The following is a 20,104-nucleotide window of genomic DNA, read 5'->3' on the forward strand; positions in this document are numbered from 1 at the left end:
AACTGTAGTTTTCCACTAATATACAATGTGCCTTTGCTGAAATCTTACTAAGTGAACCTATCTGTAGTTCAATTTTCTGTCAAACATTTGTTAAGGAACCAGCCTTAGAAGGACACAATATGTGAGACACAGCTGATTAATACACACAAAGATTTTAGAGAGACAGAGAGTGAGGTATAGTCAAGGGTTGTAATTAATAAGCACTGTGCCTAAAGGATTCGAGGCAAGAAAGATAAAGCGAGCTGGAACTGTGGTTGGAACAAAGTTAGGGCTAAGTGACAAAGCCATAGCTAGTGCTTGAGCTGGAGAAACAGCTGAGCTCAGAACACTGAAAATCTGTTTCTCCTACCATTCAGGGTGCTGGTTTTCAGACTCGCTGTGAAATCCCAGACGTGGTGAATCAGGAATCTTCCATAAAGCGCTGAACAATTTACTGCAGAAAACTTTTCTGCGCTCTACCAAGGCATCTAAGCTTAGCAGGTGTAAGGATGAGGAGCCTAAATCTTTGTTTCCCTTGTTGCAGGCAACCACAGTGCCACAATGTGCTCTCTCAGTGCAGCCAATGCCAAGTTCTGTCTGTACTTTTTCAGAGAGCTGAGCAAAGGGAAAAGAAATGAAAACATCTTCTTCTCCCCACTAAGTCTCTCAGCTGCCTTTGGGATGGTTGTCCTCGGAGCCAGGGGCAACACACTAGAACAGATTGAGAAGGTGGGTTTCCTTTGCTCTGAAAAGGGGACAGTAGTTAAGATACAAGCCAAGAGGCCAGTAATACCATCTGATACAGCTCCTACTCACATCAAAGGAGTGATGCACACAGTGGGCCCTTTAAAAATACCCTCTCTTACACTACCCTCTCTTACACTACTCCTAACACCAAACTTTTTCAGACTAAACACTATGACAGTAATTGACCATGCAATGAATATATCAGTGCTAAAGGAAGTGTTTTTGGAGGTATCCCTCCACTCTCCAGAGCTCAGAAGTGGTGATTCCCTTTAACGTGGTCTTCTGTCTTCTATGGATACCCAAAGTCTTTTTTCTTAAGAAGAAAGATTTCAAACATTTCATGAGCTCACCCTCTACAAAGCCTTCATGTTTACTTGCAAGGAAAATTGTGACTGACTGTGTCTGACTGCATTTTGGGATAGGCTTGCAACACTGGTTAAGCTTTGAGGTACTGTCACTCAGCTGCATTCACCCAATATTTACATTGCAGGTATTTCATTTCAGTGAAGTTTTGAGCAGTACAAGCCAAGGAAACACATACCCTTCTGAGAAGGTAAGACACAGTTGCAGCTCTGAGATGAAGCCATAGGTGCAGGTTTGCCAGCCCTTTTCCTTGCAAACAATCACTTCATCAGAAAGCACAGTAGGGCTGAGCAGCCACTCTGTCTAGATCTGCAGACCTGCTTATTAATGTTCTTTGTGGGCCTGGTGAGATCACACATTTCAACATAGAAACCTTCTCATTATAGGTTTCTAACCAAAACAGCAGTACTAATCTAAAACATAGTAAGTTTCGATATCTGCAAAGGTTTGTCTACAGGGCATGCCAAAGGCACCTTGGAGCTTACTCCTCCAAGGCTCTAATCCAGTAGACTTCTGCTCAGTGATTTGGAGCTGGACTAGTGTGGGCCTGAAGGGGAATTGTTTTGTCATTCTTTACATCTGGTACAGAGGGACCTGGACGTTGTGTCCTGATGCATTTAATTCAATGCCTGTATCAACTGGGTGGAGTCAGGCTTCTCATATAGGGAGAGGCTGTAATTCACCCTCAGGTCCAGTTTTGCATGGTGAAAGCTCAAGCCTACCATGAAACTCCTGTCTTCATGTTTAAAGTGTGAAGAAGATGGAGGAGTCCATTCCCAGTTCCAGGCTCTGTTGGCTGAAGTGAGTGAACCCAGACCAGGCTGCTCTCTCACCATTGCCAACAGGCTCTTTGGAGAAATTACTTATCCGTTCTTCCAGGTAAGTGGCCATGGTGTCCATTTTAACAGCTCCTGGGAATTACAAACTCAGCAGGATTTCTTCCATCATGAAGTACAAAGGGAAATGAAGCACAAGGTATCCTTGACATGCGCAACTGGTGTCTAATAGAGCTGATACTTGCTGTGTCGTTTCTATCCAAGAAACAAAGGTCTGTGACCAAAAGAAGATCTTTTTCTTCCCCCAGTGTCTCATCTGTTTCTAATAAGATGATTTTATTCACTCTTCCACCTTCCCTTCAGAGTCTATGTGAATATGGGACTCTGATTCCTGCTGCTTTTTCAAACAAGGCTTAGAAGTAAGCCTTTCAGATTTTTGTCAACTAGTCTAATGGAATTCACCATTTCAGAACATTCCTAACAACCCAGGCAATGCAAGTGCATACAGATAATTTTCTCAGGAAAACAGGCTTCAGGTATTTATAAGTCTATTGCTAGAAACAGTGCTATTTTATCCCTGTTACTACCTTTCTCTTTGCCATTGCATATTTCATCTTGCTTCCAAAACTTTGCACTCCATGTAAAGAGAAATTTTCAGAGATAGAAAAAGGTGACCAGCAGCTTGAAAAAGTTTTATACTTAATAGAAGTTATATGTTTTACAGTGCATACATCTACAAAGAATAATATATATATACAAACACACATATATCTCCTTGCGATATTATCAATCCTGATTATTTGTTCAAAATAAGGTAACCTTCTTCACATAGTAGTTAGGGGAATACGGGCAGCATAAAAATTATATACAAGCTTAAAGAAAGGTACCAGGTTTTGATAGATACCTTTTTTTCTCTGTGTTGAGACATTTCTACTGCTCAGGACAGCTTGAAAATACAGAAAAATAGATCTGCAAATATTTTTTTTAATAAATAGCATCTCTCTAAAAACTGAATGCTTGAGTTATTTCAATGAATTTATTATATATGCCTTTTTTACTCATTCCTTTCTCACCAATCTACTACATGGAATTGTCCTGAAGCTATGAAATTATCTATCTTATAAAAATCATCCTGTTGTGATAAACTTCTGTCATTTGTACTTTCCAGCAATACTTGGATTCCGCAAAGAAATTCTACCGATCAGAACTGGAACCAGTCAATTTTAAATACACCGAAGAAGAAGTCACAGATAAAATTAACTTTTGGGTGGAAAATGAGACAAAAGGTAAAGAGGAAAATGTGTAGGTTGTTTGGTTTGCAATTGAACCAGTAGCAATATTATGTCTTAATTTCAGTTTCCACGTTTTTTTCCAACAGTAGCAAGATTGTTACATATTAAACACTTACTGCAGATTTTTGCTTAATAGGAAATAAAAGTAGGAAAAATCACAAAAATGGCCAGAGTTTCTGGCTTTAAAAGCTGTACATAAACATTGTGTTATTTGTCTGGCGGCATTATACTACTTTTCAGATTTACAGAAATAATTATTAACAGTCAAGTGCAGATGATTACCTGTACAAAGCAATAATTATTCTTTATTTATTATTTTTAAAGGTAAAATCAAAGACCTATTTTCTGCTGGGTTTATCGATCCCTCTACTGTGCTTGTCCTGGTCAGTGCTATATATTTCAAAGGAAAGTGGGCAGTAGAATTTAAGAAAGAAGACACTAAGGAAACATATTTCCATCTGAACAAGGTACAGTATGGACAGGAACTGAGACAGCTTGGGGATGGAAATCAGATGTCTGTCTCCTGTAACAACAGATGGGAGCTTTTCTGCCCTCTGTTATCCCAAGACAAAACACTGGTCTTCAGCTAGAACAATAGAAAGCTACATCTTCCCTCCAGTTTTATAACCAGATATGTAACTTTCTATCAATTCACATCAGAAGTGGGTCTCATGCAGCTGAGATACTGGTTGTGTCAAAGTCACTGAGCACATGCACTAACTTGGGGATTTTGCAACTGAGGATGCTGTTCTGAAAACAGTCTGCTTTTGGGAGTGGATTTGAGGATTCTGTTCCTCTGCTACTATTTACCAACAGAGTAGTGTTTGTTTTCAAGAAAAATGAGCTAAAGACAAATTATCCCAGGAGAATGCGACATGGTCTAGTGGGAGGTGTCCCTGTCCATGGCACAGGGTTGGAACTAGATCCTTTCCAACCCTAACCATTCTATGATTCTATGATTCTATGATAATGTATACATTACTCATGAAGAATTCAGATTCATGGTGGCATCAGATGCATCAGTTTCCTCATTTGATATGCCATAATAAAGAAGGCTGTAACAAGGGAGTTGTGGGTAAAGTAATCTGGCACCAGTAGAAATGGAAAAGTAGGTTTTATGCTCCTAGAATGGATAACTTCATTGGAGCTACAGTTACGAGAGAGGAACTTGTCAATGCTACAAGTACATTAAACCTACAACCAGTGTAAATAACGTTTCTGGACTGAACTCTTATCTCAATACTGAAACCAATTTAAACCTGGGTGATAATTTCTGTATTTTATCTTAGTATGTTTCATGTGTTACAGAATGAGAGAAGGACAGTGCAGATGATGTTTCAAGAAGGTTATTTTAACATGGCCATCATAGAGGAACTCAAAATGAAAGTGATAGAGCTCCTATATTTTGATAATGAAATGAGCATGTTCATTCTTCTTCCTGAAGTTGTCTGTGAGGATTCTACTGGCCTGGAACAGGTAATAATTCCTTTTTTCTTTAGTAGCATACATAAGGGGCTGCAAACAGAGCAATACTTAAACATTGTTCCAGTGTGGTCAGAAGACAAGAACAAAAAAATGAACCTTATTATCTTTTCCTTCTCTTCATTATGGTGTCAATCATTATTATCGATACCACCTTACAGCTTGAACACACCCTGACGTATGAAAAGCTAGCAGAATGGACCAACTCGGATAGGATGCAACAGCTGAAAGTGAAGGTGTACCTGCCTCAGTTCAAGATGGAGGAAAGTTATATTCTCAACAAAATTCTCCAGGAGATGGGAGCAATTAATGTTTTTGACTGGGGAAAAGCTGATTTGTCAGGAATCTCTAGGAAAGATGGTTTGGTTGTGTCCAAAGTCATTCAGAAGTCATTTGTGGAAGTCAACGAAGAGGGCACTGAAGCAGCTGATGCCATGGGGCTTGTTGCAGTGCCTCTGTGTCGCCCAATTTCTTATGAGTTCAAAGCTGACCATCCATTCCTCTTCTTCATCAGACACAACCCAACCAATACTATTCTCTTCTTTGGAAGGTATTCCTCTCCTTAAGTGGATGTTATTTTGGAAATTAGATCTTTTGCCCCACTAAGATCCCCACTGGCAAGATGAGCACATTTTCACTAGGCTTTACCCTAACGTGTTATCTTCACATGTGTTTTACATTTAGGAGGCCTCATTAAAATGACATCTACCTTAAAATACACTATGTGATACTTGCCAAAGAGCTGTAGGCCTCTGAAGGCATCTGCATATAAAATCTTATTTTGAACCTTTCCTAATGCAGTATGTCTCCAAGAAACCCATGGTTTTAGTTCCCTAAAGATGAGTGATACATTCTCCCACATGAAGGAGACAGGAGGATAGGGATCTGCATTAAAAGGATAACATAAACTTGAGTACTTGGTCTCTTTTAGGTTTACCTACCCATGCTTGGTATAGGTCCCAAGGAAAATGCCACATTGTATTGGAGTAAAAAAGTATTCCTGTGGGACCCCTCCTTTAAATGTTGATTGTGGGTAGTGGTTCAAGCTGGAACTCTCAGGATTTGTACTCAGCAGAGGAAACAAAAGATTTTTCTGGTGTAGTTTTGCTTGTTCTCAAGCAGGGCAGACCCATTGCTTGTTGTTTTGTTTTTTTTTTCCTGTTGGAAACCCTGTATGTGCCAGGAAGTTCTCCAACTTCTTCATAAACTTCCATGGAACAAAAACAGGGTTTCAGAATAATGGAAGGCCTTTTCTGACAAGGCCTACTTTGCAATGGCTGGGAATTGGACCCTTACTTCCCTCATAAAACTTCAAGCAGTGATCAGCTATTCTCACTTCTAGAAAACAGCTCTCTCTGTGCCTCAGGTACCATGAGACTCTTGTTCCACCTGTTTTTTCATCAAAAATAATAAAAAAATCCATAGTGGTGGTATTTAGATGGGTAGCCTGTATTTGTTCCATCTATCAGACTAAAACCACTGCAAACTAAATAGTAAATGTAGTAGTGTGCAGTATTAAGTGGACAGAGGAATAGTCTAATATAGCAAGTAAAAATAAGGGTAATACTTTAATAAATGTGACACTGAAGTCTACTGCCCATTTTAAAATATTTATCATGCTAAGTTTAGGCACTGAACAACTCGACGTTAGGATAGGTAAACCCTGAATCTTACTTACTGCTTCTATCCTGCATTTGATTCTACCAGAGAATTAAGAGTGCAGTTTTAGGACATGGCTGAGTCAGCCTAATGCCACTGAGGAAGAAGATGCTGCTCCCCTTGTCTTCTTCCTTTCATGTGGTTCTGTTCCCTCCCCTACACCACCACTATTACTTGCCTGACTGGGCGATGAACAGTTCTCTGGGACGTAAACCAAGAGGAAAATTTTTGGTAAAGTTAATTTTCTTGCTGATGACCTAGTTCCCTAAACCACCTTCTGGATGTTGCGGAGTAGGTGGTGGGAAGGCACAGCAAGTGGGTACAGAGAAGAAAGCAGACTGCCCAGTTCACCAGTAGGCAATGTCCAAAATCCACAGATACATGAAAAATACTTGCTTTTAAAGGAAAAAATATTCCACCTCCGATGACACACACTCTTTTTCCTGTTGTTTGCTGATGGGAAGAATGTAAACACTGTGAGCATACTAGTGCCATTTCAGAACTGCGGATTCAAAGGGCTCTTCTAAATGCTGAGGTATGCAGGAAAAATTACAGTAAATTAGAGTATTCAACACAAATTCGGTTGCTAAGTAAAGCAGACTCATGCTAGTCTGTGGAGCTGTCTCAGATTGCTGCAATTTCAGTATGAAATACAGCCTGAAATAGTAAAACTACCAGTAGAGGCACAGTTTTCACATCAATTAGCTGCTAAGAGACGAGAACACCAAACACAGGCTGTGGGCTTTTCTGGTTAACAGGGTATGCAAAAAATAGCCATACATGTTTTTCAAAACCACCATCGGTATTTTGTGTATATCTGGTTTGTTTCAAATGTAAATTACTTACATTAAAAAAAAAAAAAAAGAAAAAATAGAGTGAAATCATAGAATCATAGACTGGTTTGGGTTGGAAACGACCTTAAGATCATCTAGTTACAACCCCTCTGCCATGGGCAGGGAAGCCTCACACTAGCCCATGTCACCCAAGGCTCTGTCCCACCTGGCCTTGAACACTGAACAGTGTTAGAATGTATTAGCTCGCATAATCAGATAAACATATTTTCAGATGTAATGTAAAAGAAAAAACAATTAATAGCATATGTGATAAAGGCAAGTGCTGTAAAATACTATCCCAAACAGCATGAGTCTCAGAGAAGGAAAAGGAATCCTTTGTGTGAGCAAAGGAGAAGGCTGAAATGGCTGAAACAAGGATTGTCACTTAGCTTACTACAGTAGAAGTAATCACTTATGATCTTTGTATTTATTTATTTTTTTAACTTACTCCTTGGATATCTAAATAATTTCAAAACAGGAAAAAAATACAGTATAAATAGAAAAAAATTTTCTCTTCACATAATCTTTTTTCTCATTGCCATCTTAATTTATAAACCATCTAAAAAATGTAGTGAAAATAAGCAGGAGCTGGAAAGCAGCCTCCTGTTGCTAGTGTGGTGGTAGCAGCTCCTAGTATAGAGGCCAGTACTCCCACAAATTGATGTTTACTTAAAAACAGAAGATAAACCCTTTACTCTGACAGCAAGTGCTTCTCCTGTGAGGAACTGTAGCTGGTAAATGTGCAATGCCAAACAATAGAGCTTGCAGAGCAGAATAAAGCCAGAGACTCCGAAAAGTGCTTGGAGGAGACACGATCCTGAAGGGGTTGCCCCTGCCCCTTCTCCAGGGACAGGCTCTATGCTGAGTGTTGCTGAACAGCCTGTTGGACCATGCCAGCAAGCCTCACAGCCTACAAATATGTACACTGCGAAAAAACAAAGCAAAAGAAGTCAAATACTATTTGCAGTGTTCTTTACAGATGGTCAGGCCATCCAAAACAGAAGCACACATTACCCCCAAACGATGCACAGTAGTTGCTGCACAACATAAGAAATTAAATGTGAAAATCTGAACAGAGAAATGTTGGAAAGAGGTGCTTTTTCTGTGGCTTAATATTTCCTCAATTATGCTAATACTGGCAAAGAGGGGCAAACATCATTAACTGACTTAGGCACAAAGGGCAGCAGAGTCCTTGCTGCCCTCTTTCTTGGGCCAAACATGGATATGGAGCAGATTTTAACCTGTTTTTCTTGCTTTACAGTACTACACTCTTAGCTTTTGAATTTCAGGAGAAGCATCTGATTTTCCCAAATCCAATGCCTTAATTAGGCAGAGTTACAAAAGAGCACTTGTCTGTTGATGGCTGCATATGGACAGCCCATTCTGATCAAAATTTTCATCAACTCACAGGCTGCTTCTGCAACCACTTTTGCACTAACATTCCATGTAGAAAAAAATACTAAACAAGCCCATCAGCGTGTAGTAACAGACTACTCTCTGGAGTAGTTGTACTGCCCCATCATGGCTACTGGCAGAACCAAACTTCCTCTCTTCCACTTCTTCTCCTCATTTACTTTGGGTGTTTTAAACTGTCTTTCCTGCCTTGACAAAGTAGTTTTTCACTTAAGGATAACTAGTTTAATTCAGAAACTGAGTAGTTATCAAATGTTCAACCTATGTGGAGAACTGTTGTAGTGATCATGTTGCTGCAGATGTATGAAATGTAGAGTGCACAAAGAAGGAAAATATATTGGCTGGGAGAAAATACCAGAAACACCTACATGCCCTCTTCCAGGGCAAATGTGTGTTGAGAAAATCTTGGACATTTGGCAGGGCCAGTTGTATACTTCACGTGCATGCTCCACACAGGACAAACACATTGAGGCAGAGCATAAGGAATGTGGGTGCTTCTTCATGGAAGCCCCAACGGCATGTTTGAGCAGCTGGTGACCAGCAGCTGGAACTCTAATGTAAATATGTGAAAATAGGAGAACAAGAGAAGACACACTACATCTCTTTTCACACAAAACCCGTGCCCTCATTCAGTAGTGGTTTGATAGGATAAAGTAAAAGCTACAGCAGCCCAGCTCACTGAATAAGGAACATTGAACAAGGTGAGAGGAAAGCTGCTTACTGTCTTTAGATTTTTCCATCCTTATGATTGCTATGACACCCTCACATGAAAAACTCATTCTGAGTTGGGAAACTGAAAGACAGCCCAATTATCAGGTTCTGCTCATGCATGCCTGCATTTCATCAAAGCAAAACACTGTTAAGGGTAAAATGTCTCCCTTCCCCTTTCACAGAGGGTGCACCTACTGCTGTATGCTCTGTGACTTAATATGTACAAATCTGGGATTTCTATTATCCACTCATATGGCCTTTACAGATGCCAGATTTGTTTCTTTACTGCTCATCAAATCTATTATTCAATAAAGAGTAATAGCTTTTTACAATTGAATTATATTTGATATTGTGCATTATGATTGTCTAACAGACCATGAATGTTCCTGCAGACAGATTCTGTAGTTTATTCACCTGCCATAGTAAAAAGTAGGTATGGAAGATCTATGAGAATGGCCTGTGCAGGTACCATGGCCTTGTTGCCATGACCTGCTAAGAATGAAAATTAAAAGCTGACCCTCAATCATTCTTTAAATCCTACTGGCTTTTTAGAACTGTTTCTGAATATCTGAATACTCTGGGGTCCAACTTAAAGCCCAGAAAATACGTAATTCGTAACTGTTTCTCAAATCTCTTCCTCTGCCATGCCCACCCTCAGACCTCTAATTCATCTCAACACTGCTGCTCTGAATGTTTTCATCAAAATGAAGTTGTAGCAAGAAGTGCTTTCTCCTTAGAGCCCTTCTCCTCTCCTCCACATGTATGCTGTAGACCCTATAGTTTGACTTCAGGTAAAAAACTTTGGCCTCACCTAATTATAAAAGGAGATATGTCTGTGCTTTTAACAAGTACAAGTTATAAACCACACTAGTCCTTGGACTCCAGGAACATACTTCTGCATTTTGGCAGAGCAGAACACCTTTCAGTAGTAGTTTGGTCTGGAAAATAAATAGCAAGTTTTGGGTTTGTTCTTACATGGAAAAAGTCCATTTCAAAACCCTCTGAATCGAATGACCATCCCACAGCTGGCTCTTCTTGGAATTGCATTATTTTGGCAATATCAGATGGTCACTGTCCATGAGGAACTTCCCTCTGTTCCACTGCATAGACTGTGGTGAGTTGTTGCATATATATCATAGCTTCAGCAGTTTTTTGGACTTTCTGGTAATGCAGGTCTCTTTCCTCAGCTGTATCCATGGATGCTCACTAATGGTGGACTGTGATGGGAACTGTTTCCTCACTCCCAGCTCACTGCACTATGACTAGGTCTTATTTTCCTGTAACATTTTGGGATCTTTAGCTTCACTTGACTGCGAGATTCACCTGATCTGATGTTACAGATAGGTGTATTAAAAATGTACTATGTTTTGCTGGATATATTTGTAACACTATTTTTCTTGAGTTTTGTTCATTTGTTTCTCATTTGGTTCTAGATACCTAATATAGCCCAATCACAGTAATTTGTAAATTCAAAAGAACTGCATGAGACATAGTTTTAGATTTGAATTCCAGTTGCTTTTGTACATCCTTATAAGTTACAGTAAAAGCTTAAATACGTAATTTTTTAAATTAGGTTTTACTACAATAAATAAAGATTGACCTGCTGTAGGTAGAGGCCAAGTCTAACATTGATCAACTCAGTGTTTCAAAGTGCAATGAATCAAAAGATCATGACGAAAGGTACTAACTCAAAAGATGACTTCTTGAAGGCTAACAGTGGGAGTGTCTCAAATGGTACAATATATACCACCAAGAGCTCAAAGAATCTGTTTAGGTTCAGCTGACAAGCTGGATTTTTATGTGCCTCTTTGAAGTTTCTGGGGTAAGTATTTCTCCAAGTGAAATATAATTTCTAATTAGTATTCTTTAATATGGAAAAAAGGTGATATCATGTTTAAGAACTTTAAGGTAAGTATAAGACAGCTATGTAAAAAGACAGCATATACAATAATTTTACCTTGCTTTATCAATATATCTTATACTGTTTGACTGTCAAATACTTCTGGTATGCAAAATATGAGCATTTGTACATCATAGCTTTGAGCAGAAATATTTCTTTTTCATTGAAAATCTGGTGTCACATTAAAACTGTTCTTTTTTTATTTTAATAATTATTTTGGGAATAAAAGCATTTTTCTTTTCTCAGTCTTACTCTCTGGAGAACACAGGTGAGGTACAGTATGATGATTCCCAGAGTCTGTGGTTCCACAGTCATTAGCGCCAGATGCTTCTCAGGTCACATAAATCAACCACATCTGCTTCAAACTATGGATATATGCTGCTGTTCCTCCAACTTTAACTGTTCTAGAGATATAAGAACAGTATGCAACTTTCTCAGATTGAAAAGAGAGAATGACTGCAGTTTCAATGAATATCCTTAACATGTCGCATTCCTTTGCATGTACAGGACTTTCACCTGACTGAACGAATGCAACTCTATGCTGTTTCAAGTTATACTGCCAAAACATGTATTTATGATACATATGCTTATGCTTTTTCTCAACAAAAAAGCATCAGCAGAGATTAAATATCCAAAATGGGACTACAGGAAAGAACCCCCCCTAAATCTATAGTTCGGCATCTAAGCAACTGGCTGGGTTTACAGAGAAACTCCTGTTACTCCTATAAAATACAGGCAAGCAACCTCCAAATTTCTGACTGATTGTACTAAGCAACAGTGAGAAGTAAGAGTATAATGAGTTGACTATATCTAATTTAAAGATTTCAAACATTGTTCAGAGCCCTCTGGATGGCCATAGGGACACTCATTCATTCAGTGTTATATTTATCACATTGAAGCACAGATGAAACTATCTATTTCCTAGAAGTCAAGTATAAGCTACTATCTTGATGATGAGGGAGTATCTTGCTGAAAGAAAACAAACATGCATTCAGAGATAAGTGGGTCAGGAGTTACAATATTTCCAATGATTGTAGAATTTGTAGGCTTCATATAATTCATTGGTTCAGCATCACAAAATCTGCAATAAGCTAGCAGTTTCTGGGCTATTGACAGAACTTTTTAAAGCAAGTACTACATACAACCATTAGACACTCATATTTCTGTTTACTTTAGACAGCACTAAATTTAACAATGGGCTCCATCAGTGCAGCAAATGCAGAATTTGCTTTTGATGTATTCAAAGAGCTGAAAGTCCACCATGCCAATGACAACATCTTCTACTCCCCCCTGAGCATAATTGCAGCCCTGGCCATGGTTTACCTGGGAGCAAGAGGTAACACTGAGTATCAGATGGAGAAGGTAAGTTACCTAAATGGATTCAAACCTGCCTAGAAAAAGAATGACATTCCAAACTGCGAAGTTTGGATCTTGAGCTGAGTTTTCATTTACCATCATTGCTTTTCTCCATGGCAACCAAGAACTGTCTTTAAGAAAGAGTAGTCCATTAAGAAAGAGCAGTCTTGAAGAACGGTTAAAGCAGAGCCTCTTGCTTCAGCTTGTATAATTTCACAGACCTGATTCCTTCGAGGTGGAAAGGACAACTTGTAATATACAAAAGAGGAAGCATTCAGAGAACAAAATCACAGTTATAAATACAATACAATAAGATTGTAACTGGTTTATAGACTGAACATGATTAACTGGAAAAGAATGGATCTAAGCTAATCATCATAATCTCAAATTTTCAGTGTGGCACATGCAGGAAAAAAAGTTTTAAAGCTTACATGCAATTTCTCAATTCATCTATGCGTTAATCAGACCTGTTTAGATCAACACAAACATCAGTGACTTTCGGTAGACTTCACATACTTAATTTCTTCTATTGCTACTTCCAATTGCAGGTTCTTCACTTTGACAAAATTGCAGGACTTGGAGGAGCTGTTCAGACCAAGGTACAGAAATCTAAGGTACATTTATTTCTCTTTCACACTTTTCTCCTGAGACCGTCCTGATGGTGCTTCAAGTAGGTTCGACACCTTCTCAAACCTTTGCTAACACTCTTAATTTAAGAGACCTCACTCCTACAGTTTCAGATTCATCACTGAGGTTAAAAATAAAACCAACCAACCAACCAAAAAACAGAAAAAGAAAACAGGCTGCACATGTAGCACTAGAACAAGTGACAGAACAGAATAGCATGCTTTGGGTACCAGCCAGCCTTCCTGTGTAGATGAGCATATGCACACCTGTAAGGGGACAGCATTTGAAAGGGGCTCAGTAACTGTAATCAGGTTGTAGCAGTAAGACTTGCAGCTGAGACTCTAAAGTGGGGCAGGAATATGCTTTCTCAGAAAAAAGCCCAGAAACCTCAAAGGCTGGAGAGTAACCACATTCTTCAAAAGCTGCAGGGACTTTTCTCGCCTCCAATTCTCACTGCTACCCCAAGAGCACCATGAGGGGTCCCAGTACCTTGATACCACCTGTGTGCTTTTCTCAGTGTAAATCTGCTGTCTCTGTAAAGATAACACCAGCCATGCCCCCTGGACTGTCCCGATACACTTGGGATCCACAAGCACAAAGTGGGACTTGCAAAGAGCTATAACACTTTTTTTTTTTTTTCATAATTAAGAAAGATTAAGGTAACATCAGCTAAAGCATTTAGTGGCTGCTTAAGCATTTAGAAAGGAGCAGTTCAACACAATTCTCCTTCTCATCAAATGAAGTTCCAGCCACATTTATCATTGTGCATTTTTCTTGCACACTCAGCCTCTGCCACCTGGAACATTATTCCTGGGACATTAGACAGTTGGTCCACTTTTTCATTATATTATGAGACACTTCCTGACTTCCTTGTCATCTAACACTCTTATCCTATCTGCAGCTTCAGCAGAAAGCTGCTGTGAAAATGCAAGCAGAAGCATGGAGCTAGAGGCTTTATATCTATGACAACTTGCCAATTGCAATCATTGACACCCAAATTTTTGTTTTTCTCACCTCACTTCTACAGTTTCAGATTCATCACTGAGGTTTTCTGCTTGTTATCACCTAGAATGAGTGTCATCGTATACTATGAATTAATTGTACATCGTTAGTTGCTTATATTGAATATCCCTCCCACGGAGATCTTGGACTGTAGTAGATGTTCATTTGCAGATGTCCAAACACTGTGCATTTTCCCATGTTACTTGTACCTTATAAATACTTCTCTTCCTTGTAAAATAAGCTAACAGCTGTACCTTTTTATCTTCTTATCAACAACTCTCAGTGTGGCAAGTCTGTGAATATCCACATACTGTTTAAAGAACTTCTTTCTGATATCACTGCACCAAAAGCCAATTATTCACTCCACGTTGCCAACAGACTCTATGCTGAAAAGACATCTTCAATCCTACCGGTAAGTTGTACATCATAGTGATTTTTTGTTAAATTCTGTGTAAACCTGTAATCCAGGAGGACTGGCCAGAGTAGGTGGTCTGTTAATCCACTGGTGTGGACTTCCATGGCTTTTCCCTTTGCCACAGCCCTGACAATAGCAATTCCAGGCAAAAAGATGGCCCTAGTAAAAAACGAATGGAGTAAAAGCCAAAACTATTTGGTAATGTAATTCCTCTCTCCCTGCTTGCTCCTATTTTAATAGATTGATTGGTTTTTTCCAGGAAATAATTTGATTTCAGCACATTTCTTCAATTGAAAACCTCACCTCAAAACCAACTTTTGAAAGTGTCAAAATCTTCTATTTGACATTTTCAAAACAAAGGATACAAATACTCCAGATCAAAAAAACTTCTTATCATCTTCAAAAATAAAGAAGAACGCTTTAAAGTAAAAGGAGTGGACATAATGATAATAAAACACTCTGAAATGAACCTGAAACAATGGTTTTGGATCAGGTTTTCTTCAAGAAAACATTTAAACATTTCTGATATGTATTTTCTTAACTGATAAAGTAATAAAATTGCCAGATCTGAAAATGTCATGGATCAAAATAATTTTTCTGGCCCAGTTTTAGCAGGTTCTTCCAGGAAGTAAGCAATGAGAACAGCCTAACCATGGTATCACTATGAAAATCCTTTTAGTCATATTTTATATCACCTTCATACTGTTTTAAAAAAAATTACTAGTTTGGTGGCTACAATTGTTGTCTTCACAGATTTACTTAAAATGTGTGAAGAAACTGTACAGAGCAGGTCTGGAAATGGTCAACTTCAAAACAGCATCAGATCAAGCCAGACAGCTCATTAATTCCTGGGTGGAAAATCAGACAAACGGTAAGGTCAGACAAGATTTTGAAATACACTTTCCTCTCACAACTGTATTTAAACAACTTCTGGAAAGACTAAGCATTAGAGGAGAGATTTACCCTCCAATCCCATCCCCATTTGTGGATATTTCCTATGGAAAGGGATGACTCTATTGCACCTGTGTGGCAGTGACAGTGTGTTTTAAACATATCTGGCAAAGGCAGAGATGCCAGGATGTGCACACTTTTTATATGCACACTTTCTGTGTCTGAAGAGCTTAACTCATGCAAGGTTAGTCCCAGCTTCTCTAGAACGTTGGCATAATTTTACGAGGATGTGCTGGATGGGTAACAAGTGGGCTTCCAGGAATGAAAGTAATGCATGCTCTAGGCTGATGGTGGGAAATGAATGACTCATGAGCTGTGTACATTTGTTGGGCTGAGGTGGGAGGAAAAACAATGCGAGAAAGAAGCACAGTAAGAAACAGAAAATCTATATCGCTGCTTCCATCTCTTTTTCCTTCTTTTATATATAAATCTTTTTCTAAGCACTGGAGAGGTGTACCACTCCTGATCCTACCTGTCTTTTTGCAGAAATATCTGGCCAGGTTCCAGTCATTCTGTATTAAATCATCCTTATGAACCTGAATTCCACATGCAGACCTTTTAAGAAGAGGAAGTCAAGCCAAGAAGCAGCATGTTGATTGACTTCTAAAATGCAAGACTACTGCTGTGAAACTTACCACTCTCTGCCTTGCTTCTTCCTTAAAGGAATGATTCAAGATTTTCTTGAGCCACGCTCTGTTGATCTGAATACTCTGTTGGTCCTTGTGAATGCCATTTACTTCAAAGGGATATGGAAGACGGCGTTTAAAGAAGAAGACACTCAGGAATTTCCCTTCAGCGTGACAAAGGTAGAGGGGCACATCATCTGTCCAGGAAGCCAAGTTGGGGGCTTGCACAGACAGCAGGCTGAGTGTTACACATACAACATGATGTGGTCAGTGGCCAGGTGATTTAGCTGCGCTCCTTGCAGTCAGGTTTGCAAGATATGTGTCTGACCCAAGCACACCAGTAGGTAAGAGAGAAAAATGGAGACACAGCTCTTTTTCAAAGGCAGCATGCTTCAAGATCGAGTCCTGTCCCTTTCAAAGAGCTTGTACTTTTGCCTGCTCAAAGAAAAAATAGCTCCCTGCTCACATTGTCTCTCATTTCTGTTTCTGCAGCAAGAAAGCAGACCTGTGCAAATGATGCGTCAGAACAGTACCTTCAAAGTGGGAGTGGTGCCTTCAGAGAAAATTAAGATCCTGGAGCTGCCATATGCCAGTGGAGAGCTGAGCATGTTGGTGCTGTTGCCTGATGACGTCTCTGGTCTGGAGCAGGTATGGCCCTGACAGGGGAAGCAGAAGAGGTACCAGTTCAGTGGGACCTGGCTGCCACCAGACCTTCTGCTGTCCACTTACATCCCAGCTGCCCACCCCATGGCTGTGCTGGGCTGGTGGGGGAGCAGAAAAGCTCCCCAGGTGATACCAAGTGCTCAGGCAGCGACTGGCCTCTTAAGAGAGCACTGGACTCAGCCTAATAAAATGCAGGTAAAGGAGACTAGTGCTGCTGTAGCCCTACTACATGTTTTTTAATGAGAGGTAATTTCACCTCTGCCCCCAAAGAAACTGTTGAGGAAATGTTTCTAAAACTGATGAGAAACAGACATTCTTTGTCGAAATCCCTGGGGTTTTTTTGGTTTTGCTTTTGTATTTTAGAAAAATCCTCATTAAACATCATAAGTAGGCTGCTTTCAAAAACTTCTCTGCTTCTGTCATCATGGAACAAAAACCAAAGTTAGATAAAGCATGTCCTAAATAAAATATTCTTGATTATGAAACAGTGAAACCAAGCTAAACTAACTGATCAATAATACTTCATCAATTAAGACTTCAGAGAGTTGTGAATAAGGAGATGGAAAGGAAAGGCATAAAATATATTTGGAAATTACACATCAAACAAAGAAAATAGATATAAGGACATAAGATATATTATACATTAGATAAAAGGAAGAAGTTCTTTACCATGAGGGTGGTGAAGCACTGGAACAGGTTGCCCAAAAAAGTGGCAAATGTTCCATCCCTGGCGGTGTTCAAGGCCAGGCTGGACAGAGACTTGGGTGACATTGTCTAGTGTGAGGCATCCCTGCCCACGACAGGGGGGTTGGAACCAGATGATCTGAAGGTCCTTTCCAACCCAAACCATTCTATGATTATATGAAAACAGACGAGACTTGCGTCTATCATCAACATCAGAAAGAATTCATGATCATACAAGAATAGAAAATGAGAACAGCACAGAAAGTAAAAGAAAACATCAAATTGCTTTAAGTCAGGTTGAGTCAGCCATATGCATGAAAACTAGTAAAAAAAAATTTGCTAAGCTGTGCAACTGTTGGGTTGTGTCTCATGAGACATAAAATTAATTGGACAGAAGGGGATGTGTCAGGTGGGTAAGGAACTGAATAAAAGGACAGTGACACAGGCAGTACTGAAGAAGCAACTAATAAACCACAAGAAGGATATTGATAGGATGCACTTTAGGAGACAATCTGGCTTGTTTTCTGTATGATAGCCTTGATTAAAACGAATGGTAAGAAGCTGTTGAATTCACATTCCAGGTGTTTCATTTCCTGCCTCTTTTTACAGCTTGAGAAAAAAATCAACTTTGAAAAACTTACGGAGTGGACCAGTCCCAGCGTGATGGAAAAAAAGAAAGTGAAAGTGTACCTCCCGCGCATGAAGATTGAGGAAAAATACAACCTCACAGGTGTCTTAAAGGCCTTGGGTATGACCGACCTGTTCAGCCCTTCGGCCGATCTGTCTGGCATCTCTTCAGCAAAGAACCTGAAGATATCTGAGGCCATTCATAAGGCATTCATGGAAGTCAATGAAGACGGCACTGAGATGGCTGGCTCAGCAGGTGTGATTGGAGTCGTCAAATATTTCCCTGAGTCTGAAGAGTTTAGGGCTGACCACCCTTTCCTTTTCTTCATCAAACACAATCCAACCAACAGCATCCTCTTCTTTGGTAGATATTGTTCTCCCTAAAGAAAGAAAGAGCTGGAAATAAAGCTTGCCTTCCCCTCAGAAACAGATCCCCTTTAGTGTAGTATTGTAGTATAATCTCATCTCTCAATATTTTCTCCAAATGGAAAGCCTAATCTAGGAAATGCCCATTTGGGAAGCTTCCATAGCAAAGACATACCTGCAGGTGAGGAAACAGCAGCAAGTATGTTTACTCCTTTCCCTTCTCATACTAGTTCCAGGATTGCTTGAGCTGAACAAATACTGAGTCAACAGAGACTAGATTCTCCCACCAGTTGTGAAGGGGCCAAGTGATTTTCATTCAAGGAACTAGTTGTTGTGCTCATCCCATTCCTCAGTACATTCTGTTGACAAACCCCTGCTGTTCCTCAAATAAGGGCTTTGAGATCTCCAGTCTGGCATAGATGCTTGTGAATAAGATTCTGCTATGCATGTTGTTAACCGGTCCCTGTGTACATCTCAAATGTTTTTTACTTAGCTGTTGGAAAATGGTGTACATGACCACTGTCACCAGAGTCGTCCTCTCATCATGACTTCCTCGCCTAAGTCCGAATTTCAGAGGTTCTCCAAAGTCATGGAGAGTCTCCCTTCCACTTCAGAGAGCACAAAAAAAGATCTTAGGTGCAATTGCGCCTTCTCACAGAGTGTAGATTCAAAGCCTGAAACATGGATATATGGCTGATCCATATGATCCAGAACTCAGTGAGAACTGTCAGGCAGAAGAGCTGTCTGAATTCTTGTTTAAAACATTGGAAGCATGTCAAATTTGAGCACATTTTGATTTTTGTGAAAAATCCTGCAAGTGGTATTAAAGAATCTGATTTCTCCATGGGAGTTCTGTGGAAAAACACAGCTTTCAACATTATCCCCGTCTCTGTTGAGCTTGCCTGGCAAGTAAACTTCAATTGGTCACTGGGAAGCCCTCAGGTGGAGCTCAAATTTCAAGCACATAATTCTTCTATGAATGCAGCTGGGCTTCTTGGTTCCTGTGATAGTTCAAGGCTACATCTCTTGTTTGTAAGAAATACAGAGAATCCTAATATTCTCTGCCTTTTCCTTCCTATGCATCCATTGCCATCTGCAAATATGGATATATTGGCTCAATGCTATGTCCTGTTTTCTTTCTAATCATACATTACTGATTTTGATGGATACAATTGATTTTTTTTTTTTTTTGGTTAACAAAATAAAATCACAAATGCTTTTCATGAGAATTATATTAATTTTCTGGTCCACAAACCCTTAAAAATACCATTGCATCAGTAACTGTTGGGAGTAAAATGGGGTTTAGTACAAAATCTTATTTTTAGAATGAATAAAGCATGTAAATATGGAGCTTCCTAGGCAGTTATGAAATGCATAAATGCACATATTTGGAATTTGATTCCTCTCTGTATTACAAATTACGAAGAAATAGCCCAATGGAATACTAATTTATTCTTATGTATTTTTCAATACAATTCCAATGGGTATTAAAGATGCACTGACAATTACACTGGTAAATATTTCAAGGAACAACTATACCAGCAGCTCTACCATTTTAGATGATGAAGTTATCTGAAAATCACATAACTGAAAAGGCATAAGAAAGAATAAGTAGATTGACAACTATTAGGC

General features: G+C 39.4%; 1 protein-coding gene across 2 annotated transcripts; it reads left to right on the forward strand.

The window, feature by feature from the left end:
• The first annotated feature begins 1,793 nt into the window (after nucleotides 1-1,793).
• LOC115611554 (ovalbumin-like) lies at nucleotides 1,794-19,701 on the forward strand. Of its 2 annotated transcripts, none has more exons than XM_030494670.1 (11): nucleotides 1,794-1,968; nucleotides 3,034-3,151; nucleotides 3,482-3,624; nucleotides 4,466-4,633; nucleotides 12,332-12,517; nucleotides 13,060-13,125; nucleotides 14,424-14,552; nucleotides 15,309-15,426; nucleotides 16,170-16,312; nucleotides 16,625-16,780; nucleotides 18,089-19,701. In XM_030494670.1, the coding sequence occupies exons 1-11, from the start codon at nucleotides 1,813-1,815 to the stop codon at nucleotides 18,488-18,490; spliced, it is 1,785 nt and encodes a 594-aa protein (XP_030350530.1). In that variant the 5' UTR covers nucleotides 1,794-1,812; the 3' UTR covers nucleotides 18,491-19,701. The 2 variants fall into 2 exon arrangements, with proteins under 2 accessions (XP_030350530.1, XP_030350539.1); XM_030494679.1 differs by having other exon boundaries at nucleotides 13,060-13,110.
• The last annotated feature ends 403 nt before the right edge of the window (nucleotides 19,702-20,104 follow it).

The sequence above is a fragment of the Strigops habroptila genome, chromosome 1 (genome assembly GCF_004027225.2).
Source record: "Strigops habroptila isolate Jane chromosome 1, bStrHab1.2.pri, whole genome shotgun sequence".
Taxonomy (NCBI): Eukaryota; Metazoa; Chordata; class Aves; order Psittaciformes; family Psittacidae; genus Strigops; species Strigops habroptila.

Bases quoted from the DNA above. Each gene is read 5' to 3' on its own strand.
- LOC115611554 (XM_030494670.1), top strand. From the start codon at position 1,813: ATGAAACTCCTGTCTTCATGTTTAAAGTGTGAAGAAGATGGAGGAGTC. The intron at 12,518-13,059 runs GTAAGTTACCTA...TTCCAATTGCAG, and splicing joins CTGAGTATCAGATGGAGAAG to GTTCTTCACTTTGACAAAAT. The intron at 13,126-14,423 runs GTACATTTATTT...AACAACTCTCAG, and splicing joins CCAAGGTACAGAAATCTAAG to TGTGGCAAGTCTGTGAATAT.